The sequence below is a fragment of the Symsagittifera roscoffensis genome, chromosome 2, assembly GCF_963678635.1.
Source record: "Symsagittifera roscoffensis chromosome 2, txSymRosc1.1, whole genome shotgun sequence".
Classification (NCBI taxonomy): domain Eukaryota; kingdom Metazoa; phylum Xenacoelomorpha; order Acoela; family Convolutidae; genus Symsagittifera; species Symsagittifera roscoffensis.
The window spans coordinates 20,310,446-20,336,166 of record NC_087063.1 but is presented as its reverse complement, the minus strand read 5'-3'; the positions used below and the strand labels follow the sequence as shown (position 1 = coordinate 20,336,166).

The 25,721-nt window shown below is 38.5% G+C and overlaps 1 protein-coding gene across 5 annotated transcripts in view; it reads left to right on the top strand.

Moving 5' to 3' along the window:
• The window catches only part of LOC134839239 (E3 ubiquitin ligase Rnf157-like), a 181,087-nt gene that overhangs the window by 120,056 nt on the left and 35,310 nt on the right, over nt 1-25,721 (top strand). For all 5 annotated transcript variants that reach the window (XM_063854722.1, XM_063854721.1, XM_063854725.1 and 2 more), the window contains exons 2-3: nt 25,371-25,427; nt 25,497-25,678. In XM_063854722.1, coding sequence (XP_063710792.1) covers nt 25,373-25,427; nt 25,497-25,678 — 237 coding nt within the window. In that variant the 5' untranslated portion in view covers nt 25,371-25,372. The remainder of the gene's footprint in view (nt 1-25,370; nt 25,428-25,496; nt 25,679-25,721) is intronic.

The following is a 25,721-nucleotide window of genomic DNA, read 5'->3' as shown; positions in this document are numbered from 1 at the left end:
TGGACATGGGACAGGGTAATGATCGATTGTCTGGCACAAACAGGAGATTGGCTGACGTAGGGATGGTGCCACTCATCCTCTTGGCAGCATTAAGATCAGCCAGTTACAAAACCAAGAGGAGTGACCGCACTCTGACTGGAGCAACGTTAGAATTGGAAATACTCAGCCAATGCGGAGAGAGTACCCTACAAAATTTCAAACCGTCTCCCATGAGTCATGGAAAGGGAAGCGTCGTAGGACAGCTAGTCCCGGTGGAATATAACCGACTGACAGTGTCGTAAACTGTATCGATTGATGAATCCGCGGGTGGATACATGGAGATGTTGGAATACAGAAATTCAGCCAGTGGACACTTTGTTGATCTGGAAGACAAAAGTGCTATGGAAGGTTATTTTGAGACGATGATGCAAGTCACCACCCTGAAGCAGAGGGCATACGGAACTCCGGTATTGTCTGAAATGAACGCGGAAACGATTGAGCAGTTGGTGAGCCTAGCATGGAGAGCAGTAGTGTTACGATACTTCGAAGAAGAAATGAGAACCACGCCGGTGATACACGCTCTGATAGCAATACCCTATGTGAGACCAGAGTTCCACCTGTGGTTCGCTTGGTGCATGACTGGACTGACACGTGGGGAGTATGATTCGGAAGAAAGAAAAAGATCGAAGGGAAAAAAGGTGTTCTGAATGAGTATGAGAGATCTGATAACCCAAGAAGGAGCAGCAGTAGCGTGCGCGAAGCGGAGAGACGCTCTCTGTTTCATACGATTCATGATAGAACAGATATCAGTGCCAGGATTGAACACTTGTGTCAAGATGCTAAAAGAAGGTGATGAACGAGGGAAAGCCTTGCTCTTAATAGCGCTTTTGGACATCGATCAGAGTAAGCCGATGCGAGTGAACAAGAAGGAGCCTGTGGAGCTGGAACCGATGAAAAAGATTGATGAAATAGGGAAATCCTCTAATAAGGAGATGAAAATCTCAAAAGAAACTATGGGAGCACTGCCGAAGTCCATTGAACACTGTGGACCGATCAGGAAGAAGTCATACTGTTACGTATCCGGAATCATAGGGATGGCGTACAACCCTTTCGTAAATGATGACATACAAGATTGCTTGTTTGACTACGAGCAAACAGTGTTGCTAAGATTCTGGATGTCAAGAATTGGAAAGATAAGAAGCGCGACTAATCAGCAGACTAAACTGGGACTGGTGTTGGAAGAAAGGGTGACTGCACCATCAGTGCCAAAATCTGACAACCGAGTAGAATTTGGATTGGGATATTCTAACGATTTACTAAGAACGCGTCTAACGGTGGTGTGGCAACTGATGAAACCATCATGGTTTTCGAGTCATAACGCTGATTTGATATTGCCTGCGACACAAGACATGCAAAGGGAACTGAATTCAGACTGTAACTTGCGTGACCTGAACATCTTTTACAATTTGATGATGACGGCCTATAAGAGCAACGGAGAAGACAAAGTAGAGTTGCCTGGCTGGGGACCAGAGGACTGGGTCAAACCTGGTAGCTGTCTAGTGGAAATCTGTGGACTGGAAGGTCACATCTGTGGAATTCTGGATTGCGTAAAGACCCTGGAGAAACAACACAAGCAGTTGACGATATTGTTTGGGACCATTGTGATGAAATCAAAAACGGAAACGGAATAGACTGCACTAGGATTCTACAGCATGTTTGGTTCTTTGGTGTCACTATTGAATCTAGAACAAAAGCATGAGATGGTCACGACCATCAGTGTAGAAGTGTTTCTGGGAGTTTTGCAAACCGAGCAGAAAAATATTGGAAAGTGGAGAGAAGCGACCGAATGAACATCGGACACAGTGAAACCTATCGTAGACCGACGGGAGCGAGATACTTAGTGGGATCAACTTTAGCTCCAATATGCAAGATCAGATACCCAGTGCATTTTGTAGCGGTGTATGTGAAAGGTACGAGAACGATCGAAGATCAAGCCTTCTCAGTGCCAAAATGCGTAAGACTAGCGATAATGTCAGAAAAAATTTACGAGTTACTGTGCAAAATCTTCTCAGCAGTTCCAGAGAGAATCAAAGAGGAATTAGAATCGATACTTGGGAAAGAAGTTCATGGGATACGCCAGTGGGAACTTCAGTGACTTTGAAAGACAAAAGCAGAAAGGATCAACAGAAACAGATTACAATGCAGTAGACGAGAATGATGAAGTCCACCGAGTGATTATGGAAGCGGAACCACTACTGGAAGCGTCGGGAAAGCGTAATTGGAGGAGCATCATGTCGACACATGATGAGTTCCCCTGCCATTGCTTGCTACAAACATGGTGGTACCCCGGGCGTAGTAATCTGGTGTTGATCTGGGACTATGGAAAGCTGCTCTCCTTGGGTTTACCAGATACATCACATCAAATAACGATAGTGATAGTGGGAGTTATGAGGTTGATACGATGGCTGGAAGCTCATGTAAGAGAGAACAATAGACAAGAAACGCCGACGAAAGAACAATTGCAGGTATTGGATTGTCTAAAAGATTTAGATCTTTTTGAGACAACGTGCAAAATCTTGAACCTTCCGTTGGAAGTGAAAAAGATATGGGCCAGAGGACGACTCATGTCATTGTTCAGAGCCAACATGACTGCGTGGTTGTGCGAATATGCCAAGAAGCATATGTCGAAACACAGCAGAGTGTACAGTGCGTATCAGCTGGACATTGGAGCAGGAGCTTTCAAGCGAGCTTTTGTAACTCATCGAAATGCAGTAACCACCGCAGTGAAGAGAACTTCTAGGACAAGTGAATGTGACAGAAGGGAAAAAGAAGAGATGTTGAAGGAAGATTTGGAGAGAAACAGAGAAACTAACGTTGATCCTCTTTCTTGTTGTAAACAAAGAATAGAAGAGCAGAAGTGTTGGAGGACTGCGTCCAACAGCGTTAGAATAGCTACCGACGTGTTGCAAGACACAGAGACTGAAAGTGCGGAGTCAATGTCGCAGGAGGAGGAGATGGAACATTGACAAATGGCCGAAAAACAATATCCAAAAAGGAAAAAAAATAGAAGAACTTAGAAATCTTAGAACTTCTAAACGACGAAAACAAAGAGTGAACAAAGAAAGAAACAAAGAAGCAGCGAAAGAGACGATGTTAAAACTCAGAATAATTTTGTGTGTGAGAAAAACTCAAATGAGGAACAAAGCAACTAAGTTTGCAATTGAAACTGAAGAGAAAACATTTAATTGAGTTTTGGATATTAAAGAATTTGTTGCATTTATAATTTTGCATTATGATTTTAGTTAGTGGCTTTAGAGACACTTACTATTTATTTAGAAAGGCTTGAGTGGAGATTTTTATAAAATATTCCAATCTGCGTGATTGTTTGTTATCAACTAAGACGACTGATCAGTTTGTGATGACATGAAAGAGTTGGACAATCTCATGAGGAGGGAGATTTTTTCATTGTTCCTTCTAACCACCGAGTTCCTTAATTTTAATATTCAGGACCAATAACAACTAAATTTCCGAAGGGAAGAAGCATAGTAAGATAATTTTAGTTTGTTGATTTGCAGGACTGTCATGCGTCCCAACACTTTTTAAACCTAGGAGGAAAAGTTTTAAATCGAGACCCATACGTTGGAAAACAGAAGAAATGTTTTCTCTTCAGTTATATCCTCGAAAGTGCAGATAAGTGAAAAAATTTGGAAGGCTATAATAGTGTAGTATGATGCCATTTAAATTTTGCAGTGAGTCGATATGACGTGGATAAGAGTGATTTCATGCATTTTCTAAATTCTGTTCGATGGCACTGTACCATTTTGATGAAGACCACAGGAATCAATGAGGACATTGACGGGGCTGTCCGGGGATTATGTGACATTCAACCAGAATGGTCAAAAGGCAATTTTGCATTCGAAATTTTATTGGAACATCTAACCGAGAAGATTGATGATTTTTATGAATTAGTGACGATAATTGAACGTCAGACAATCAGGAAGTGTTAGTTTTGATTGACATGCTAATTTTTAATTTTTCAATTTGGACGTGAAAGGCACGTAGCCTTTTATTATTTCGCACACACTGAAACTGTGAAATCAGATCAACAAGTTTTGTCAGAGAGAACAACAATAGTCTCAGTGACAACAACAACGGAAAAACGACACTAGATTGAGATTGTGATTAGAAATTGTCAGAAACCACTCCGAGTTGTAACGCTACAATCGATACAAAGCAGTTCACGAGAAGCAGGAAGGGTGATGGGACGACGTGTCCAGCCTTCCGAAAAGAAATAAGGTTGTTATTTCTCCGGATTCCAGAATCCGGAAGGGTCTCGGGAGATAACTTAAACATTATTTTAACATTCTCTTAGCTTCCTGGAGATGTCCTCAATTGAATTAATAGCATTCAAATTCGTTTTCAGATTATGAGAAGCTACGAGTTGGGGGAAAGAGTTGATCCATCTTCGATGGAGCTGATGATTTTTATCTACTGAACAAAAATAATAGTAATTTAATAAATAAGTAGTAGCCCTGTTTTTAGGAGTGACCTCGTGATCTGGGGACACTGAGACCCAGCCATGAGCTCACAATTTTGCATAAAATTGAGTTAATCAGAGCATTCTGATAGAAGCCGGAAACAGTAACGTTTTTTTGTCGACCCGATGTTAGAAAGACCACCAAAAGAACTGGCTTTGGCAGAGACGGTGAAAAGCATGTAGAGCTGTGTTTAGACGCTGGCCAGTCGTTTTAGAACCTAGCTTTATTTTCCGTCGATATGTACTTCCGGGCGAATGTTACATTTACCCCTGAGAATTGGTGGTCTAAATATCAAGCTACCTTCTGACTATCAGAATTTTTTAGTATGGTCAATTAAAACATCGTCGGTCATAGACACATACGACCCATCAACAGCTATATCTGAGCAAGAAAAAATCTATAGAAAAATTAAAACACTTAAAATTGAAAGAACAAACCAAAAGAGAACTAACATCTTGAACAACTTGAGCGACAATAAAAATTACGCACTTGAGCTGGCCTCCAAAAAAGGATCCACAAACTGGTTAAATGCACTGCCTCCTAGCAGATATATTTTTAACCTGAATAAATCCGAATTCCGGGATGAAGTTTATGTTAGATATGGATGGGAACCAACCAACATTCCACTCACATGTGCATGTAGTCAATCTTTTGACCTTACCCATGCCCTTCACTGTGCAAAGGGTGGATAGACCCACATGAGGCATCAAAAAATCTGAGATACCTTTGTCACCCTCATGAGCGACGTTTGCTTTGATATTGAAATCGAGCCGAAACTTCAGTCGTTGCAAGGCGAGAAATTTGTCAACAATTCAACCACAACTGATGAAGACGCTCGACTAGATGTAAAAACAAATGGATTATGGGGCTCAAGGTTTAGCCGAACCTTCTTCGATGTCAAAATCTTCAACCCACATGCAAAAACTTCACGAAGACTACTGAAAGACCCCTATAAGTACAACAAATCACTAAAAAACTCACAATACCAACAGATAGTTCCTCAAGTCGAAAAGAGCAGCTTCTGCCCGCTCATTTTTGGTTGCACTGGTGGTGCCGCAGCAGCAGCTACTCAGACAAGGCAGCGCATAGCTGAAAAACTTAGTGAAAAAAGGCATGAAAGCTACGCAGAAACAAGAAACTATACAATAAACTAAGATAAGCTTCGCGCTGGTCAGGAGCGCTATCCTTTGTATGCGGGGTTTTAGATCACTGCTCACGACGCAATTCATAGACAATTCAATTAGTGCTGTTGTAGAGGAGGATCGGTCGAAGTAAATATCTTTAATGACAATGCATTAAATGCTGACTTGACTTAATTCCTGCAATATTGTTTATTGATGTATTTATATAATGCTGGTATTGGCCCAATCCAGCTTGAGCACGACCGTACTTAAACAGAAGGGCCCCTTATTAAAGCGTAGAAAAATTAAAAGAGGTCAATTAAAATGGGCCCTTCCTTCATACGACGGTACGTGTACAGGTTAGATAGGGTAGTACCAACGCTATATAAATACATCAGCAAAATTTTAATAAATCAAGTCGATTTTAATGCATCAAGAGAATTGTCAATTGAAATCTACCCTCCTCCATTATAGCACAGATAGAACTGTCTTTGCTGGATGTATTTCTAACATTTTTGCACCCCCTAAGGCAATGGATTGCAATCCTCAGAAGTGCAAAAATTATTTTGGTTCTTATAAAACTTATTTTGTCCGAGTATGATTAGTTCCGTTTCTCGCTCAGTTTCTCTGCTAGTTTCTAGAGCCTGGTGTTTTTTGTAGAGCCTGGTGCTGCTCCTCCAGTACACGCAAAAAATTAGTGGAACAAAGCTGCTGTGTTCCTTATCCAGGATTCTTTGTTGGTATTTTAAAGTTTTGACATTCTCATGATATTTGTAGGCGTGAGATATAGTTTTAGGGCAGGATTCAACATGGGGGTTGAAAATTTTTACATTGAAAAAGGTTCGGCTGAATCGGCCTACCCAGAGTTCATTTGCCTTGATGACAAGTCGAGCGTCATCTTCAGTAGTGGTTGTTTGGTTGTGAAAGCTTTCGCCTTTCAACGATTGAAGTTTCGTCTCTATTTCAACATCATGGCATATTTTGTCCAGGAGTGTCGCAAAGGTATCGCGAATTTCATTATGTCTTAGGTGAGTGTAACCACCTTTGGGACAGTGTAGAGAGTATGTCAGTGTGATCGGTTGTCCACAGGGGCATGTATGTGGGGTGTTTAAAGGTTCCCATCCATATCTCAGATGTAATCCATCTTCAAACTATGATTTAATCAGGTAAAAATTGTATTTTTTAAGGATAGCACGCTTAGCCAATTCGATGCTCTTTTCTGTGACGCTAGATTTATTGTCAGTTTTTTTTCTGATGAGCAATTTTCCATAATTTTAGCCTTTTTTGAGAGTGTGATGTTCTGTCTCTCAGTTTTGATGTTTCTATTTATCAGAGTTTGTTCCGTTTCAGCTATTTCTTGATCACTGTTTTCTAACGGATCTCAAATGGCTTATAACCACTCATAATTTATGGAAAAGTCCATGTTACTGAGGAGGTCTAATCTATTTTGAACTCTTAATTTTTTTTCTCCCTCGTGTAGCAGGAGAACGCGTTTTGTGGTGATGTTTTAATTATTTTGCAACGCTTTTCAGTTAGGATAGCTGTTTTTTCAATTTCGCTTTCCATGACTTTATTGCATGCTGATGGTGTTCCTAAAACCGATCCAAGGACTCTAAAATCGTCTCCTATTGTAATATTTGTGCCTTCGAAAACTTTTATGGCGCTGTCACGACGGTTTTCTTTTACTATGAGTTGACACTTGGAAGGCTTCACTTTGTATCCGAAAGCCTTTCCGTGCACATCCAGGTGTTCCAGTATTGCGCGGAGACTCTTATGATCACCTGCAGCGCTTTCATCATCTGCGTATCATTTTTGGGTGACAATTGGTTTTTGCAGGAGCTCAATCAGTGGGATTATTCCAATTCCGTACATAGCCATTGCGAGGGGATCACCTTACGTTGTGCCTTCTGTAGATGTCAAAATCGTGTTATTGACATATAGATTTGAGGGATGTTTGTATGGTTGGCCAGCGCATGATGTAAGTTCGTACAGAGGATTTCTACATTTTTAGAGCAAGTTCTCTATTAAGCGAGTTGAAGGCATTTTCTGCATCAATAAGTAGTATGGCGTCCGTTTCCCGTTTCTCAATCTCGTTCCTCAAGCTGTGGAGAGCATATTCGGTTCCACACTTCTGGCCTAAGCAGAGTTGGAAAATTTTCCGAGGTTTTTAAGGTCTGATTTTATACATTGGGTGATTGTTTTGCCAATTATTCTTCTCAGAACTTCACCTATACCAATGGGCCGTACCCGTGGATTTTTGTCCAGTGCTATTAGGCGACACGAGTTGTAGGCAATTAGGTTTTCATGGGGGAGAACTTTACTTGCTATTTTATAAGAGAGTTTATCAATTGTTTCGCAAATCTCGATGGATATCTGGTTGAAGTGAGTTATATCCTTCTCCATTCGCATGCATCTACACTTGAGGGACCGTGGCTTCCGTGCGTTTTCAGGGTTGATTTTCGAATTGTCTTGGCGGTTATTTGTTCGAATATAGAGGGGTGGTATGGCATTGTGTCTTGACTTACTTCAGTTATATAGTTAATGTTCGCTGTTGTGGCTTGAGGGTGTTTTTCTTTATGCTTCCTTTTGCAAATGACACACCATATGCCTCCTTATCGGAGGTCGCGTTTGCAAATATGCAAGTGCGTTTGATCGGCCATAATTTGGCAGCGAGGAGGGTAAATTTATGGTGATTTTATACAAGTTAGCTGATTATTTGTTCGAATATAGAAGGGTGGTGTGACATTGTGTCTTCACTTACTTCAGTTATATGTTTCTGAGGAGGGTAAATTTATGGTAATTTTTTACAAGTTAGCTGAGCAAGTAACAAACTGAAAGATTTTCTACCATACAAAAAATGAATACCATCTTTACAGAACATATTAGCACTAAAATTAACGTATAGATGGGGGAAAAATTCGGATTCTTGAGTGGTAAAATGTATTAATAAGGTGAAACGAAGAGTTATTTAGAGCACCAATTTTTCTATTTATGAAGTGATTTGCAGAGAGGATAGTTTTGGGGATAATTAGCACATTTGGGTTAAACTTTTGAATTATCAATTTTTATAAAGATCTCCGATCATTAGTCTGAAACCGTAGATGAATTATCATTAAATCCGGCTACTATATTAACAACATTCAGTTTCTGCGAGGGCTAGCGCGAGACAGTAGCGGCAAGGTCGGCTAGCTTTGCACCTATGTACGAGTGAACCGTGGCTCCGACATCTTTGGGGCTGCAGTACTTGGACCTTGAGGTTATTATTTCCAGTTTCCTGCTCCACTTGGTTAGCCACTTCGGCCTGTACTTCGGCACGGACTCTCACTAAACAGGGTCAAAAAGAGGCAAAACAAGAGGAGACAGAATAGATTGTAAAATGGATTGTAGAGAAATGGATTTAAGAAACAAATAACACAAAAGAAATGAAAGCAATTACAACCTGGTTTTTCACTGGTGGAGGTTCTGGCGGGGATGTCCGTGTACAGGGGGAGTATCGCGGCTTGATGGACTTGTCTCTAAAATCACGTTCCGGGCCTTCTTCTTACAAGCGTACCATTATGAGCGTATCATATCACATGAAATTATTTAATAAGTTTATCACAACAATTAGGCTATCAATGAGCCAAGAAATATTTGTCTAAAAGTGTTTTGATATAAATTAGCTGTAGTTTAAAGTGTTATCAGTGCCGTAAGGACGATTTCAATGTCAAGGAAAACAATTTTTTCATCTGCTGATTGTATTTCGATGAAAAATTATAGAAATTTCAATTTGAACATCTATGGAACTATGTCCATCGTCAGTTTAATAAAATTAAAATAAAATGATTTGAAGAGTTAAAACATCATAAAAGACAATCAAATGGTACTAAGCAGAACAAAATTTATTAAAAAACCAAATTAAGCATCATCACATAAGACTTTTGTTACATTCATTTTCATTTAAATATTGTGATATTCGACCAGAATGCGTCGACATGCATTTCGAATTAAAATTTTTATACTAGCATCTCACTTAGAAGATTAACCATTTTAACGAATTACTGGTGCTAATTGGACGATTGAACGAATCAGGAATGGTTATTTTGGCCTGACATAGTAATTTTATAATTTTCGATTTGGGGGGTGAAAGAAACGTAGCAATTTTAATTTTTTGCGATAACCTTCCGGGTCCCAGTGAAATTGAATTTACCGTCTTTGATTCAGTGGATTCGTCAACCCGGAGGGGTCCAAATAGCATTGTTCAACTGGAACGTTTTAGATCATTTTTTTTGCATTGAACTAGAAGAGTATAGGCCTTCTGAGCTCGGATCAATACTTTTTATAACTTTTAGGTCAATAAGACAAGAATTGTGGAAAAAGTTAGGCGGAACCTGTAAAAGAAAAAAATTTTGAACGTTAGAAAAAAGATAATTTAGTCAACAACTTTGAAACTACTGGACAAAATTAGTTAATCTTGGTACCCTTAGATCAGAAAATAGGTGAGCTTATTCATAAAGCCTTCAATTTTGGGTAGAAAAAAGCATAGAAAGTTTTTTAGGTTGATTTTAGCGAAATTACCCATTCGTGAAGGCAGACCCTTCATGTTTTGTAGATTTTTTTTTGGAAAGCCCTTATACCCCTACCAAAGGGTAGTAACGGTTGAATGAGGCAATTGTACGCTGTTCTCGACAAAAAGGGAGGGCAAATAGCCCAGAAAATGAGAGTCGAGTGGACACTAGGCTAGTTAAAAGACCCTTCACAGTTAAGAAGAATTGTCAAATAAGCAGCTTAGCTTCAACTCGGAATGGTCTAGGGCCTGAATACACCCTTGCTAGTTAGTTCATATAGCATAATAGACTCGGAGACCGTATCGGGAAGGGTCTCGGGTGTGATTGTTAAACGCTCCGAAAAGTTGTTTTTACAAACCCGGAGGGGTCCCAATCCTGAAGGGTCCTAGTTTTTGCCAATCCGGAAGGGTTCTATTTTTGCCAATCCGGAAGGGTCCTAGTTTTGCCAATCCGGAAGGGTTCTATTTTTGCCAATCCGGAAGGGTTCTATTTTTGCCAATCCGGAAGGGTCCTATTTTTGCCAATCCGGAAGGGTCCTAGTTTTGCCAATCTGAAAGGGTCCTATTTTTGCCAATCCGGAAGGATCCTTTTTTTGCCAATCCGCAAGGGTCCCAATTTTGCCAATCCGGAAGGGTCCTATTTTTGCCAAACCGGGAGGGGTCCCAATTTTGCCAATCCGGAAGGGAACCGGAAATCTTATTTTTAATAAAAACAGATCGAACATGGTTATAGGGATCCTAAAACTTAAGTAGACGAAAGAAAGGTAAATAGTGAAAAGTATTAGGTTCTGATATCAATTTTTTATAGGATGGAACAAAATTTGATGGGGACAAACCATACTTCTGTAATGGATATTCCACTTTACTTGGAAGAGATATAGCAAAACCTAACCATACCGAACAAAAATCATTAACGATTTCATTAATAAAGCAAAGCGTTTGCAGTTATTTCTTGCCTGCGAATTTTAACGTAATTTCAACCAATAAGTTTTTGGAGTTCTCGAGATGTCTAAACCTATGGGTTGGATCATATTGATATCAATTTTGAAAAATTTCGGAATTGCTGAGGGCCTTTTGCCCACAATTGACAGGTACTTTCGAGCTTTCCCAAAAATTAGAAAATCAATTTGTTTTTTAAAAACTTTCTTAAATTAAGACGTACTTAACATTTTCTCCAAGGCAGTAATATTCCTGAGCGCTCATTTTTCAATCAGAGCAATCTAATTTCTTGAATTCATGGGCTCATTTGCTCATTTTGCACATTTCGCTTGCAATTTTTTTACTTTTCAATAATGCCTATGTTTTTTTTGCTACCGAGTTACTTCATGAAGTCATAAAATTACCCTCCCACCCCACAATTCATAGGTAACGAGTAAAATAGAAAAAAATGAGTATAATTTTATATTAAAATCGTGGAGTAGTGATATTAGAGAGCCTATTTTATGCCATTTAGCTTTCACCTTTTTATTTAAACTTAGTCAGATGATACAATTATGAGACCAAACTGTGCATTTTTTGAATTGTAAACTGATTCCGCAACAGGCCAAAAAACATTGTGGCTATATTCGCAACACTGCTAATTTTTTAAAAAATTTTCTTTGTTGTTTTGGATTTCACGGACCAACTGCTAAAACACTGTATTGCTCCAAATTGCTCCAAAACTAGGCAACTTTGCAGAATTTGGAATAACTGAGTACGAAACAGTTTATGGAATCCGAAAATAAATAATATTTTTTGTTTTTAGTAAATCCTCAAATTGTTAGCGGAAACCGCAAAGTGTAGGCGAAATTTGCAAATTCTGAGCGGAACACGCATAAATTTGCGGAATCTACTTACTATTGCGGAATCCACTTATATTTGCGGAAAATGGAACAACTACCAATGTTCGCTCGTTGTCGAATCCACAACAAACCTAATATGCCGATAAAATTTCTATTTCATACATGTGTACGCGGAATTCACGGAAGATTTGTGAGTTGTGAGTGGAGTCCACTTACATTTTCGAACTTGTTTAAAAATTTGTCTCTGGAGTACAGGGACACACTGACATCAAATTTGGTGACTATCGAGTGCACTTTTTGTCCTCGTAATTGCTTGATCAATTGGTATTTAATTGCTTTTCATTTTTTGCAATTTCATAAAATTAAAAAAAAAGCTTTTAACGTTGGTTTTTTATTGCTAAGCACTTGCTAAGTTTTAAAGCTAATTAATTTTTTAGAGATATGAAAAACTTCAATAATGCCATTTTTGGATGGGGTAAACCAAAAAGAAAATCAATATTAAATTAATACAATAATATAATTCTTTAGTTGAAGTCATCCAGAGGAAGCGCACTGCAAACAAAATATAAAAATCACTGGATTTCAGTTTTTGTTCCATCTTTTGAAGAAAACAAAATACTGATGCTTGGTGTAATTTTGTTCTTTCAATCAATTTTCGGCAAATTTAATAGTGGTTCTTAACAAAAAAAGTGTACCCCAAGGAAGATATCGACTCCTTGAAATCAATTGTAGACAGATATTTTACCTGGTAACTTGTAAATTGCCAATTGGGCCATGCTCTGGACTAATTTTAGGATGTAAACCAAAAAGAAAATCAATATTAAAATATAACCAATGATGTACTTAGAACCAAAGATTATATTTCTTATGCTGAAAGCATAATGTGAACTATTTCTGCGCGGAGAATCATCCCGCACAACAAAATCGTTCCAAAGTGAATCGAGGCCAACTAGTTTCGTACGACTCAACTTTTCAAACTTGATCTTTGATATTGCTTTAAAACTCTATACATGTTTTTCAAAATTCGATTTGAATTAAGGTGCAGTCGGAACAAACAGGGCTTTGTCTTGTTGTACCAGCAGTCTATTTAGCACGTTTTCTTTGTTTTAAAACTACTAGGGTTTGCTCAGTTTCAAGAGCTTTTCAACCTTGACCTGCAACCAACCAAGATGTATCAGTATAAGAAAAATCATTTGTTTTGATTCGGATAATCAAGAGAAAAATCGTAACAAACAGCTTCTTGTGTAGACGTATATGAATTTTTTTAAATAATAGATCACAGAAGTAGCAGACAGGAGGAACTTAATAACTAGCTAATCTTAGCTCGAAATCTCCATAATCATTTGTAGTAGTGGATTCGACCCCCTCATATATTCGACCCCCTGCCGACCCAAAGGGTCCCCCTTTGCAATATTTTGTGATATCAATTTTTGGATGACTGGCCTTAAAATTTTTCTACATGCTCCTTTGGCAAAAATATATACTAGTTTTGAGTTAGAGGGTAAGCGGGCGCCAAAAAAACGCAATAAGTTTGGTCGAAATATTCAAAAAAGTGCACAAAAACGAGTTTTTTGGCCTGTTTTGTTTGAGAAAAACTATATTATTTATATTTCGAGAAAATTTTCATTTTTTTTGAAAATCCACCCCCCTCCATAAATTCCTTTATCCGCGCCTGATCATTTGTCTCAAAATCAGATTTTGAGACAAATACTTGGTGTGCAAGTATCGTTCACTATGCAAAAACTTTTTCTCCTCAAGCTACTTATGATCAGTTTCTTTCGTATCTCCTTTAGACTGGACCATGGACTTCAATTTCAAGCTTACAGATGTCAAAACGTGCTGCTTCCAAGGACTCTAAAGCTTCTGGATTCAAGATGCTTAAAACCCTCTTCACCAGTGGACCCAAGAACTCATCGCCATCATCCAATGCATCCACTCCTGAGCTTGACGACCCTAAGACATCAACTACTGAGATTGAAAATCCTAGGACATCAAATCCTGAGACCCCCAAGCCTGGACCTTCAAGGCTTGAGCCATTGGTTCATTTAGCCACTTTAGAGGATAAAATACTTTCATCGCTTAATTGTATATCTCCGCCCTATGAGATTCTATATCTCCTATCGTCGGCATCTACAATTTCAGCTCACTGGACATGAAGAGGAAACACATTCTACGTCAGCTATCAATCTCAGAATCTTTTCATCAACTTTATTGGGAATATCAAACTGAATCGGATCGTCTCCAGAGTCAAGATCTCCAACTACTTCACCATAAAACCGATGAGACAATCGACATCTCAAGAGTGGAGCATATTTCAAAATTGATCAGATGCCACTGAGATCTGAGAAGAGCTTCTGGGCTTTGTGGACATAGTCGACGAAACAAAAGTAAATGCGTTAGCTGAAACTCTCCTGGCTCGTATCTCAGAAACTGGATTTGGAGAGGCACATTTGATTGGCCAGAGCTACGACAGTGTTAGAATGGCGGAGCTGCAACAATGTCTGGGGTTCGCGGTGGAGTGCAGGCCATCATCAAGGAGCATCACACTGCCGCAGGGTACGTGCACTGTGCTGCACATTGCCTACACCTTAATCTGGTCAATTCATCAAAAGTTGTTCCAATAGGCCGTGCTCTTGCCCTGATTTCCGAGTTCAGCATCTTACTTGGCGGTTCTTCAACTCGCTCAGATGCTTTCTTTGAGAACATACGGAGCTGAGCACTCTTTTTCCAGCATTAAATTATTTAAAAGTTTTCTTCGATCCAAATGATGGAGGATCGGCTCTCATGTTTAGCGCCGATTTACATCCACAAAGATCCGTATATCAAAGTCGATGAATTCATTGACAGCTTTGCAGTAAAAAGTCTAAGACTCAATTTTGTTTGACTTCGTTTATTTTCCGATGTTGTCTGAGTAGTATTTGACCAAAAACACTTAAAGATATATAAGAAGCCAAACAAATAGTAGTATAGTACCTAAGAAATAACAAAAAAACATAAAAAAAACACGAAAAAAAAAACCAAAAACAGTAGAAAAAAAAATTAGTTGAAATCATCCCCCCAGACGAGATTTGATCCGACCCTCCTGTTTGATGTTGCTAGATAAAATGTTGTTACAGGCATATCAAACACGATCGTTGCGATCGAAATTGTGGCCCGTTTCTGGTGCTTGTACTTTAGGGTTGTTTGAATATTTAAGCAAGTTAATGCTAATTTGCGCTCAATCCAGAAGGGTCTTGGGAAGAGAACGGAAGACTGATCGGGCAAGCAGTACAAGGAGTAGCAGGAAGTGTCTCAAGGACAGCTAAAATCGACTGTTGGGTATCGTTAACAAGTTTTGTATCCCTTTTGGTTCAAAAATTAAGATATCAATCTCTGGGGAGTCGACAGTGACTGCACTGAAGTGACCCTCCACCGAGTTGCGAATTTCCGGGTTAAGCATCTTAATTCGGATATTGAACAAACCAGGAGGGATATAGTATTACTAGTATTACTATTTATACAGCCTATATTAATACTCCTATGCCGTTTTTCAGTGAAAAACACAGTAAGCAAACCGGTTTTAGGGTCAAAATAGTGATATTTTGATCCTCCCACAAATCGCAATTTTTGAGATATCGATATTTTTTCAAAGGTAAAAAAGCGCTGAATTAGTGAGTTTTTGAATTTTGAAAAAACGAAACGCTACAAAATAAAATAAAAAAATTTCGAAATTTTGCGTGAGGACAATAAAAATTGTTGTTCGGACAACGTTCACTAGTGAATCGACAGGTTTCAAAATGCGTTTGCCAATAACCTTCCGGGTCCCATTGAAATCGAACTTAACGTCTTTAATTTAGTGGATTTGTCAATCCGGAGGGGTCCAAATAGCATTGTTTTTTGGCAACTTCTTTCAGGTGGAACGTTTTAGATCGCATTTTCTGACTTGAACCAGAAGAGTATAGGCCTTCTGAGCTCGGATCAATAACTTAAGTTCATTGCCTACACCTTAATCTGGTCAATTCATCAAAAGCTTTTCCACTAGGCTGTGCTCTTGCCCTGATTTCCCAGTTCATCACCTTACTTGGCGGTTCTTCAAATCGTTCAGATGCTTTCTTTGAGAACATACGGAGCTGGGCACTGTTTTTCGAGCATTAAATTATTTTAAAGTTTTCTTCGATCCAAATGAAGGAGGATCGGCTCTCAAGTTTGATGCCAATTTACATCCACAAAGATCCGTATATCAAAGTCGAAGAATTCATTGACAGCTTTGCCTTAAAAAGTCCAAGACTCAATTTTGTTTGACTTCGTTTATTTTCTTATCGCAGAGTTTTATCCAAAAGTTTGAAAATCCGATGCCCCGCTCGAGAAATTCATAGATCCGCGCCTGATAACTGCTGCAGAAAATTACCAATGTTTTTTAGTCCTCGAGAAATTTCTAAACCTGCTTTTTTCTGAAAATCAGCCGCCCCCTCGAGAAAATCAGCCCCCCCCTCGTGAAAATTCTGAAAATCAGAAAAAATTCTGAAAAATCAGCCACCCCCTCGAGAAAATTCTGAAAATCAGAGAAAATTCTGAAAAAAAATTCTGAAAATCAGCCGCCTGCTCGAGAAAATCAGCCGCCCCGCCTGATCACTGCCTTAGAGAATTACAGCAACCACCGCCCCCTCGAGAAATTCCGTCACCTGTTATGAAAACCCACCGCCCCCCTCGAGAAATTCGTAGATACGCGCCTGATCACTGTCATAGAGAATTAACAGTGTTTCTTATTCATCGAGAAATTTCTAGATCCGTTTTTGTCCTAATTTTTGAAAAGCCGACGTCCCCTCGAGAAACGCCTGGATCAGCGCCTGATCACTGCCTTAGAGAATTATCAGTGTTTTTTTTTGGGGATAATGTAATTAGTTAAATTTTGAAAAATGAAAATTTATGAACCGAATAATTCAGTTAAAAAAATTTGTACAATTTCTTATGTCTAAACTTACTTTTAAAATATAATTTGGTCCTAAATTTGAATCAAATCAGAGAAATCAGACTTATTTGATGAAATTGTTTTGAAAACCTAGCCAACACTAAAATGATATTTACTCACATTGTATTTGACCATGGATCAATAATCAAAAATATGAGTTGAACAAAAAAAAACGACCTACGCCATAGTTTCCTTCTACAGTGTTGATTTAAATTGTCCGGACAAAACGAACAAAACTTGAATTTTTAAACGCTTTTTCTCAATTTGGTTTGTGATTAGACAAAAGGTGAAGATAACTAGAAATTTAATCAAAATTAATATGGTGCAATTTTTGCTCCGAAATTCTCAACCAAAATTTAATCCCAAAAATGGGTCATTTTGGCTTAGTCAAATTTCAAAAGAGAAAGTCCAAACTGAAATACATCATAAAAGGGTGGGTGGATCAGAAAGGGTGGGGGATTCGCGGTTCCGATGTTGTCTGAGTAGTATTTGACCAAAAACACTTAAAGATATACAAGAAGCCAAACAAATAGTAGTATAGTACCTAAGAAACAACAAAAAAAAACATAAAAAAAAACAAGAAAAAACCAAAAACAGTAGAAAAAAAAATCAGTTGAAATCATCCCCCCAGACGAGATTTGATCCGACCCTCCTGTTTGTTGTTGCTAGATAAAATGTTGTTAGAGGCATATCAAACACGATCGTTGCGATCGAAATTGTGGCCCGTTTCTGGTGCTTGTACTTTAGGGTTGTTTGAATATTTAAGCACGTTAATGCTAATTTGCGCTCAATCCAGAAGGGTCTTGGGAAGAGAACGGAAGACTGATCGGGCAAGCAGTACAAGGAGTAGCAGGAAGTGTCTCAAGGACAGCTACAATCGACTGTTGGGTATCGTTAACAAGTTTTGTATCCCTTTTGGTTCAAAAATTAAGAAATCAATCTCTGGGGAGTCGACAGTGACTGCACTGAATTGACCCTCCACCGAGTTGCGATTTTCCGGGTTAGGCATCTTAATTCGGATATTGAACAAACCCGGAGGGATATAGTATTACTAGTAATACTATTTATACAGCCTATATTAATACTCCTATGCCGTTTTTCAGTGAAAAACACAGTAAGCAAACCGGTTTTAGGGTCAAAATAGTGATATTTTGATCCTCCCACAAATCGCCATTTTTGAGATATCGATATTTTTTCAAAGGGAAAAAAGCGCTGAATTAGTGAGTTTTTGATTTTTGAAAAACGAAACGCTACAAAATAAAAAAAAATTTCGAAATTTTGCGTTAGGACAATAAAAACTTGTTCGGACAACGTTCACTAGTGAATCTACAGGTTTCAAAATGCGTTTGCCAATAACCTTCCGGGTCCCATTGAAATCGAACTTCACGTCTTTAATTTAGTGGATTCGTCAATCCGGAGGGGTCCAAATAGCATTGTTTTTTGGCAACTTCTTTCAGGTGGAACGTTTTAGATCGAATTTTCTGACTTGAACCAGAAGAGTATAGGCCTTCTGAGCTCGGATCAATAATTTAAGTTCATTGCCTACACCTTAATCTGGTCAATTCATCAAAAGCTTTTCCACTAGGCTGTGCTGTTGCCCTGATTTCCCAGTTCATCACCTTACTTGGCGGTTCTTCAAATCGTTCAGATGCTTTCTTTGAGAACATACGGAGCTGGGCACTCTTTTTCGAGCATTAAATTATTTAAAAGTTTTCTTCGATCCAAATGAAGGAGGATTGGCTCTCAAGTTTGATGCCAATTTACATCCACAAAGATCCGTATATCAAAGTCGAAGAATTCATTGACAGCTTTGCCTTAATAAGTCTAATTTCAATTTTGTTTGACTTCGTTTATTTTCTTATCGCAGAGTTTTGTCCAAAAATTTGAAAATCCGATGCCCCGCTCGAGAAATTCATAGATCCGCGCCTGATAACTGCTGCAGAAAATTACCAATGTTTTTTAGTCCTCGAGAAATTCCTAAACCTGCTTTTTTCTGAAAATCAGCCGCCCCCTCGAGAAAATCAGCCGCCCCCTCGTGAAAATTCTGAAAATCAGAAAAAATTCTGAAAAATCAGCCACCCCCTCGAAAAAATTCTGAAAATCAGAGAAAATTCTGAAAAAAAATTCTGAAAATCAGCCGCCTCTCTACAGTGCAGTCACTGCCGAGCCCCCCACAGAATAATATCCTACTTTTTGTACCAAAAGGGATAAAAAACTTGTTAAAGATACCCAACAGCCGATTATTGTTGTTCTTGAGCCCCTTCTTGTCGCTCCTTGCATTGCTTACCGGATCAGTCTTCTCTAATCTCGAGACCCTTCCGGATTGAGCGCAAAATAGCATTAACGTGCTTAAATACTCAAATAACCCTACAGTAAAAGCACCAAAAACGGGCCACAAAATTGGTCGCAACAATCCTGATTGATATAAATGCCTGTAATAAAAATATATCAAACAACAACAAAAGGGAGGGTCGGACCACATCTCGTCTGGGGAGATGACTTCTACTGACTTTATACTTTTTTTTTTTACTGTTTTTGGTTTTTTCGGTTAGTTGTTTGTTTTTGTTTTTTCTTAGGTACGATGCTAATTTTTTGTTTCGTTTCCTGTATATCTTCAAGTGTTTTTGGTCACGTACCACTCAGGAAACGACGGGACCGCGAAACCCCCACCCTTCCTGGTTCGTGTGTTTTCGGTCCTAACTAGGTTAAAAAGCGATTCACGGGAATCCGGAAGGCTTCCGCGTTCCAAACTACCTTTCCGCCCCGGTGATTAGGGCCCTGTTTTGAGCATCCGCTCGGTGCGGTGTGCTCGTTAACGGTTCTGCCGGTCATGATGTTAAAAAGAATAACACCCAGGAGCGCCATAAAAACATCTATGTAACATTTGCCCGGAAGTACATATCGACGGAAAATAAAGCTAGGTTCTAAAACGACTGGCCAGCGTCTAAACACAGCTCTACATGCTTTTCACCGTCTCTGCCAAAGCCAGTTCTTTTGGTGGCCTTTCTAACATCGGATCGACAAAAAAAAACATTACTGTTTCCGGCTTCGATCAGAACGCTCTGTTTAACTCAATTATATGCAAAATAGTGAGCTCATGGCTGGGTCTCAGTATCCCCAGACCACCACGAGGTCACTCCTAAAAACAGAGCTAGTACTTATATATTATATTGCTATTGTTTTTATTCAGTAGATAAAAATCATCATCTCCATCGAAGATGGACCAACCCTTTCCCGCAACTCCTAGCTTCTCATAATCTGAAAAGGAATGTGGATATTATTAATTCAATTCAAGAAATCTCTAGGAGGATTGAAGTTTGTTAAAATAAATTATCTCCCGAGACCCTTCCGGAATCTGGATTCCGGAGAAATAGCGTCTTTATTTCTTTCCGAAAGGCTGGACACGTCGTCCTAGCACCTTTCTGGTTCTCGTGAACTGCTTTGTAACGATTGTAGCGGCACAATCGTTACAACTCGGAGTGGTTTCTGACAATTTCTAATGACTGTCTCAATCTTCTGTCGTTTTTCCGTTGTTGTTGTCACTGAGACTATTGTTGTTCTCTCTGACAAAACTTGTTGATCTGATTTCGCAGTTTCAGTGTGTGCGAAATAATAAAAGGCTATGTGCCTTTCACGTCCAAATCGAAAATTTGAAAATTAGCATGTCAGTCAAAAATAACCCTTCCCGATTTGTCTGATCGTTCAAATGACGTCACCAATTCATAAAAATCATCAATCTTCTCGGTTAGATGTTCCAATAAAAACTGGAATGCGAAATTGCATTTTGACTATTCTGGTCGAATGTCACAAAAAAGCGAGGTCTCTTAATTGATGGCTGATATTATCTTTACCAATTACATTTGGAATGAGATTTTCCTTCAGTTTTTTCTCGCAGGTCTGCAGGTTTTCTGTGGTATTGGGTGTAGTTCTGGCTAAAAACGATAATTTTTCTTGTACCCTTTGCTGTAACAGGAGTACACGTTTTGTGTTGATGTTTTCGCGATCTTGCCAAGTTTCGGATTTTATGACAGAACCAAGTACTCTGGCCCCTTTCTTCATTTCAATTTGGGTATTGTTGAATCTTTTTATCGCTCATTGTTTTTTTCATCTTTTACACTGAGCTGGCATTTCGATGCCTTGACTTGATATCCAAAATATTTTCCGTTTTTGATAATGTCAAAAACTCTTCGCAAGCTTTTCAAATGACCGACTGCGTTACCATCATCTGCTTACCATTTCTGTGTTAGGCTGTTATCGTTGACTAGTTTTATTAAAGGTTAAGTGGCTAACCCGTATATTGCCATTGCTAATGGGTCTCCTTGTGTGTTTACTTCTCTAGATAGGATTAAATTTTTTTTAACGAAGAGTTTGGATGGATTAGAGTATGAGTTTTGTATTGCGGGTAGTATAGATGGGCACATATTTGCAGTGTTTTTTCAAGCCAGGTTCCCGTTTAGGGAGTTAAATGCTTTTTCCGCGTCTATCAGTAATATTGCATCGGAATCTGTTTTCTCGTATTTCTTTCTAGGCGTATGAATTGCATATTCTATGCCACATTTTTGACCAAGGCATAGTTGGTAATTCGATCCGAGTACCATAAGTTGGCTCTTTGTGATCGTTCTACCTATTATTCTGCGGATGACTTCGCCTATGCCAATTGGCCTAACTCCTGGGTTTTTATCAAGTGGAACTAGTCGACAGGCATTATGTGGTTCAAGAAGCTCATGACTTAGTATTTCTGTCGATGTTTTCTGTGCGATTTTAGCTAATTTGGCCTTTTTATTCTAATGTGAGAAAATCTGATTGTTATTGACCAGTTTTTATGGTTTCCAATTGAATTTTAAAACTTCTTAACAAAAATGGCCAGTGCAGTAGAAACACTACAGTCGATCAGAAAACAATTTTTCAACTAAATAAGACGTCTACTAGTGAACGCACTTGGCTTGTTTCAAATACCTACACTACTCAGCCATCTTACTCAGAATAAGATCAGCTAATTTATGCATCTCCACGTTAAACAACTGAGCTGGTAAATTTAAATATGTTTCGAATGAGTAAAATTTGATTACTCCTCATGTTGAAATAAAACCAGGATTTTCTCAGAGACAAGGTTTCTTGAACGGAAAGTACTTTGCGATTTTGAAAGACTACGACAACTTTACAGGTTTGAAGAATAAGCAATATAGAAACAGTAAATGTGAATGGAAGTAATCAAAAATCGTACTCAGTCGAAATCATTTATGAGCCCTACGTTAAAAGAAAAGTTTCAAAAACTTGGAGATTATGCTAAAGTGCCGTTCCTTCAAAAGGCACAAGCTTACTTTACAGTGATAACTGAAAATTACACCAAAACAATCAGTGAAGAAAATTAATTCAAAAAAAACTCAGAATGTTCCAGATTTTTAGGTTGAATTTTCGTTTTGCGGTCAGAAATAATCAAATGTAAAAATTGAGCATACTCGGAGAAAAAGGTCACAAAAAACAGAGCAGCCAGAGACGAGTTTAAAAATCGTAAATAAGAGGCAGATGAATATGACAAAAGGCGACTCCGGTGGTAGAACTCTCGCACGAGACGTGTTTTTTCTCCTGAATTGAGTGGCAAATTCTTGAGCGTCCGAACCTGGAATCTGCAAGAAAATTGAATTTATCCCACAGGAAGTGTGAGAAGGGTGGCCCGGAGCCTACAAACTGTTTTTTAACAATCGAAGCCCTGAGGGTTTGAAATTAATTCCTTTGTGATAATTAATTTTGGAGCATATCTACTTGAGGGCATGAAAAGGGTCAATCCATCGCTAGTCTATAACTGTCTCTAAAAGTAATTGTAATTATTTTCTAAAGCCCCATTTTGAGTCGTAGTCACCTTGTCTGTGGATTCGAGACCCAGTTATTTTGTTTATTATCTTACTAAGATAATAAACTGGTAAAGATAAATTGGTAAAGATAATATTAGCCATCAACTTAGAGACATCGCTTCTCTGCCACTGAGAATGGGTGGTCTAAATATCAAACTACTTCTGACTATGAGAACTTTATAGAATGGTCAATTAAAACATCGTCAGTCTTTGACACTTACGACCCATTAACAGCTATATCTGAGCAAGAAAAAATCTACTAAAATTAAAACACTTGAAACTGAAAGAACAAACCAAAAGAGAACTAACATTTTTTCAACAAATTGAGCGACAGTGAAAAATACGACTTGAGCTGGCCTCCGAACAAGCAGCCTCAACTGGTTAAACGCACTGCCACTTAGTAGATATAATTTCAACCTAAATAAATCCGAATTCCGGGATGGAGTTTATCTAAGATATGGATGGGAACCAACCAACATTCCACTCACATGTGCATGTGGTCAATCTTTCGACCTTACCCACGCCCCTTACTGTGCAAAAGGATGGATACAACCACATGAGGCATGACGAAATCAGAAATACCTTTGCCAACCTCATGAGCGAGGTTCGCTATGATGTTGAAATCGAGCCGAAACTTCAGTCGTTGCAAGGCGAGAGCTTTGTCAACATTTCAACCACAACTATTGAAGACGCTCGACTAGATGAAAAAGCAAACGGATTCTGGGGCTCAAGGTTTAGCCGAACCCTCTTTGATGTCAAAGTCTTCAAACCGCACGCAAAAAGTTCACTAAGACTACTGAAAGACGCCTATAAGCACCACGAATCACTAAAAAACTCAAGATACCAAATGAGAGTTCTGTAAGTCGAACAGAGTAGCTTCTGCCCGCTTATTTTTGGCTGCACTGGTGGTGCCGCACCAGCAGCTACACGGATAATGCAGGGCATAGCTGAAAAACTTAGTGTAAAAATGGCATGAAAGCTACTCAGAAACAATAAACTGTATAAGAACTAAGATAAGCTTCTCGCTGCTCAGGTGCGCTATCCTTTGTATACCGGGGTGCAGATTACTGCGTAAGACACAATTCATAGACAATCCAATTAGTGCTATTATAGAGGAGGGACGGTTGAAGTAAATACCTTTAATGACAATGTATTAAATGCTGACTTGACTTAATTCTGGCAATTTTGTTTATTGATGTATTTATATAATGCTGTTATGGGCCCTATCCGGGTTGTGCACGACCGTATCTAAGCGGAAGGGTCCCTTTTATAATTTAGTTTTTTTTATCTTTCTAAGTAAGATTATTTCGGCTGATAGCCTGAAACTCGCAACAAGTTCGCTGGCCCTTAAATAGACCGAAAATCAACTGGCCAGGTCGAGACGGTGAAAAATCTTTCGAATTACGTTAATTGACGTCAGGCAGTCGTCAATAGGACTTTTTTCATGGCAGTGTAATATCTGTCTGAATGTTACATTACTTATTCAAAAAGATCCAAAGGTGGAAACCATGAAAATTTTTCATAGAAAGATTTCAAATTGAATGTGTCATTTCTCTGTAACTGGTTGACTCAACCATCTCGAGTTCTTTACCTTCTTGCTCATTGTAATTTCCTTCGCACTTCGCTAATTTAGGAAATTCCGATAGTTTGAACGGGCGAAATGATGAAGGACAGGTTTAGTCACTTAGTTCACCATGATACTTTCTGACCTCACAAATCATAACGATTTAATAATTTTCTACATTACCCACGAAAGAAGCAAAGATAAAAAAAGACAACAACAAACCATATCTAGAAGAAAAAGAAGAAAGCAAACTAGTTCAATCTCGTGGTTATCTGTTTTTTATTTGGATAGAGGTGTGCAGCTCCGGGTCGGGTACTACTATGATAGAGTGGTCCCTCGAAAAGGTTACGTAGCAGTATTTAGACTACCGCGTATTCATCAAGTAAGCAGATAAATGCCATATTAACCAATCAGAATTGAGACAAGGAAGAACTAAATAAATAATTATTTATTTCGTAAGTTTGCTTTCTCATCTCAATTCCGATAGGTTAATATGGTATTTGTCTGCTTACTGACGAGTGTGAATACGAGGTTGTATAAATATTGACCGCATTCCCTCGAAAAACCAACTATGATAGACTGGTCCCGCATGCATTTCGCATGTTATGATTTTGAAAACTAATTTGTGTATAAGTTATTCATTTCTCATTTCAAAAATCTTGAAAAAATATATTAATTCAGAAATTTTTCAGATTGAAAATTGTAATTAATTTATTGTTTATATCAAGAAATTTGCTCGTTTCTGTTCAATTTTTTCTCCTTAGCATGGTGAGGGGGAAATTTCACGAAGTAACAAAACATAAAATTTGTTTGAAAATATACTGCGAAATCTTACTGAATTACGAAATCATAATTATTAAAGGATTTGAGAGCTCTAGGTGTATTATTCTCAAGGTACCTGGTTGTTTTCAAGGGACCACTCTATCATAGTAGTACCCAGCTCCGCTTCGCTACTCTTTCTGATTTAGTACGTAAACTATATATTGAATTATTTAAAGCAAAAGTCCTCCTGTAGTGTGACGCTATGATTTGAATTTTTTCAGATGGGTGGCTTCTTTTCCTCCCCTACCAGTGATGTCTTTGATCAGCCAGATAGCGGTAACTTAATTTAAATTTTGATTTCAATGAAAATGTAATTAAGTGTTTGAAATTTTTTGCATTTAATAGAACTATTTGCTGACTTCTTCTACATCGGTGGAATCAAATTTTCAACAGAAAAAATTAAGCTAGATCAAAGTCAAAGAGACGGGAGAAACGACACCCGAAATGTCGACGCCAAACTTGACTCTAGGCTGTTGTTTGGGTCCAAAGAGGATATGATGCATCTGGGAAAGAACAAAGCATTTCCGGTAAATTTTTTTTGTTTTTAACGTATCATTCATTGCCATCTAT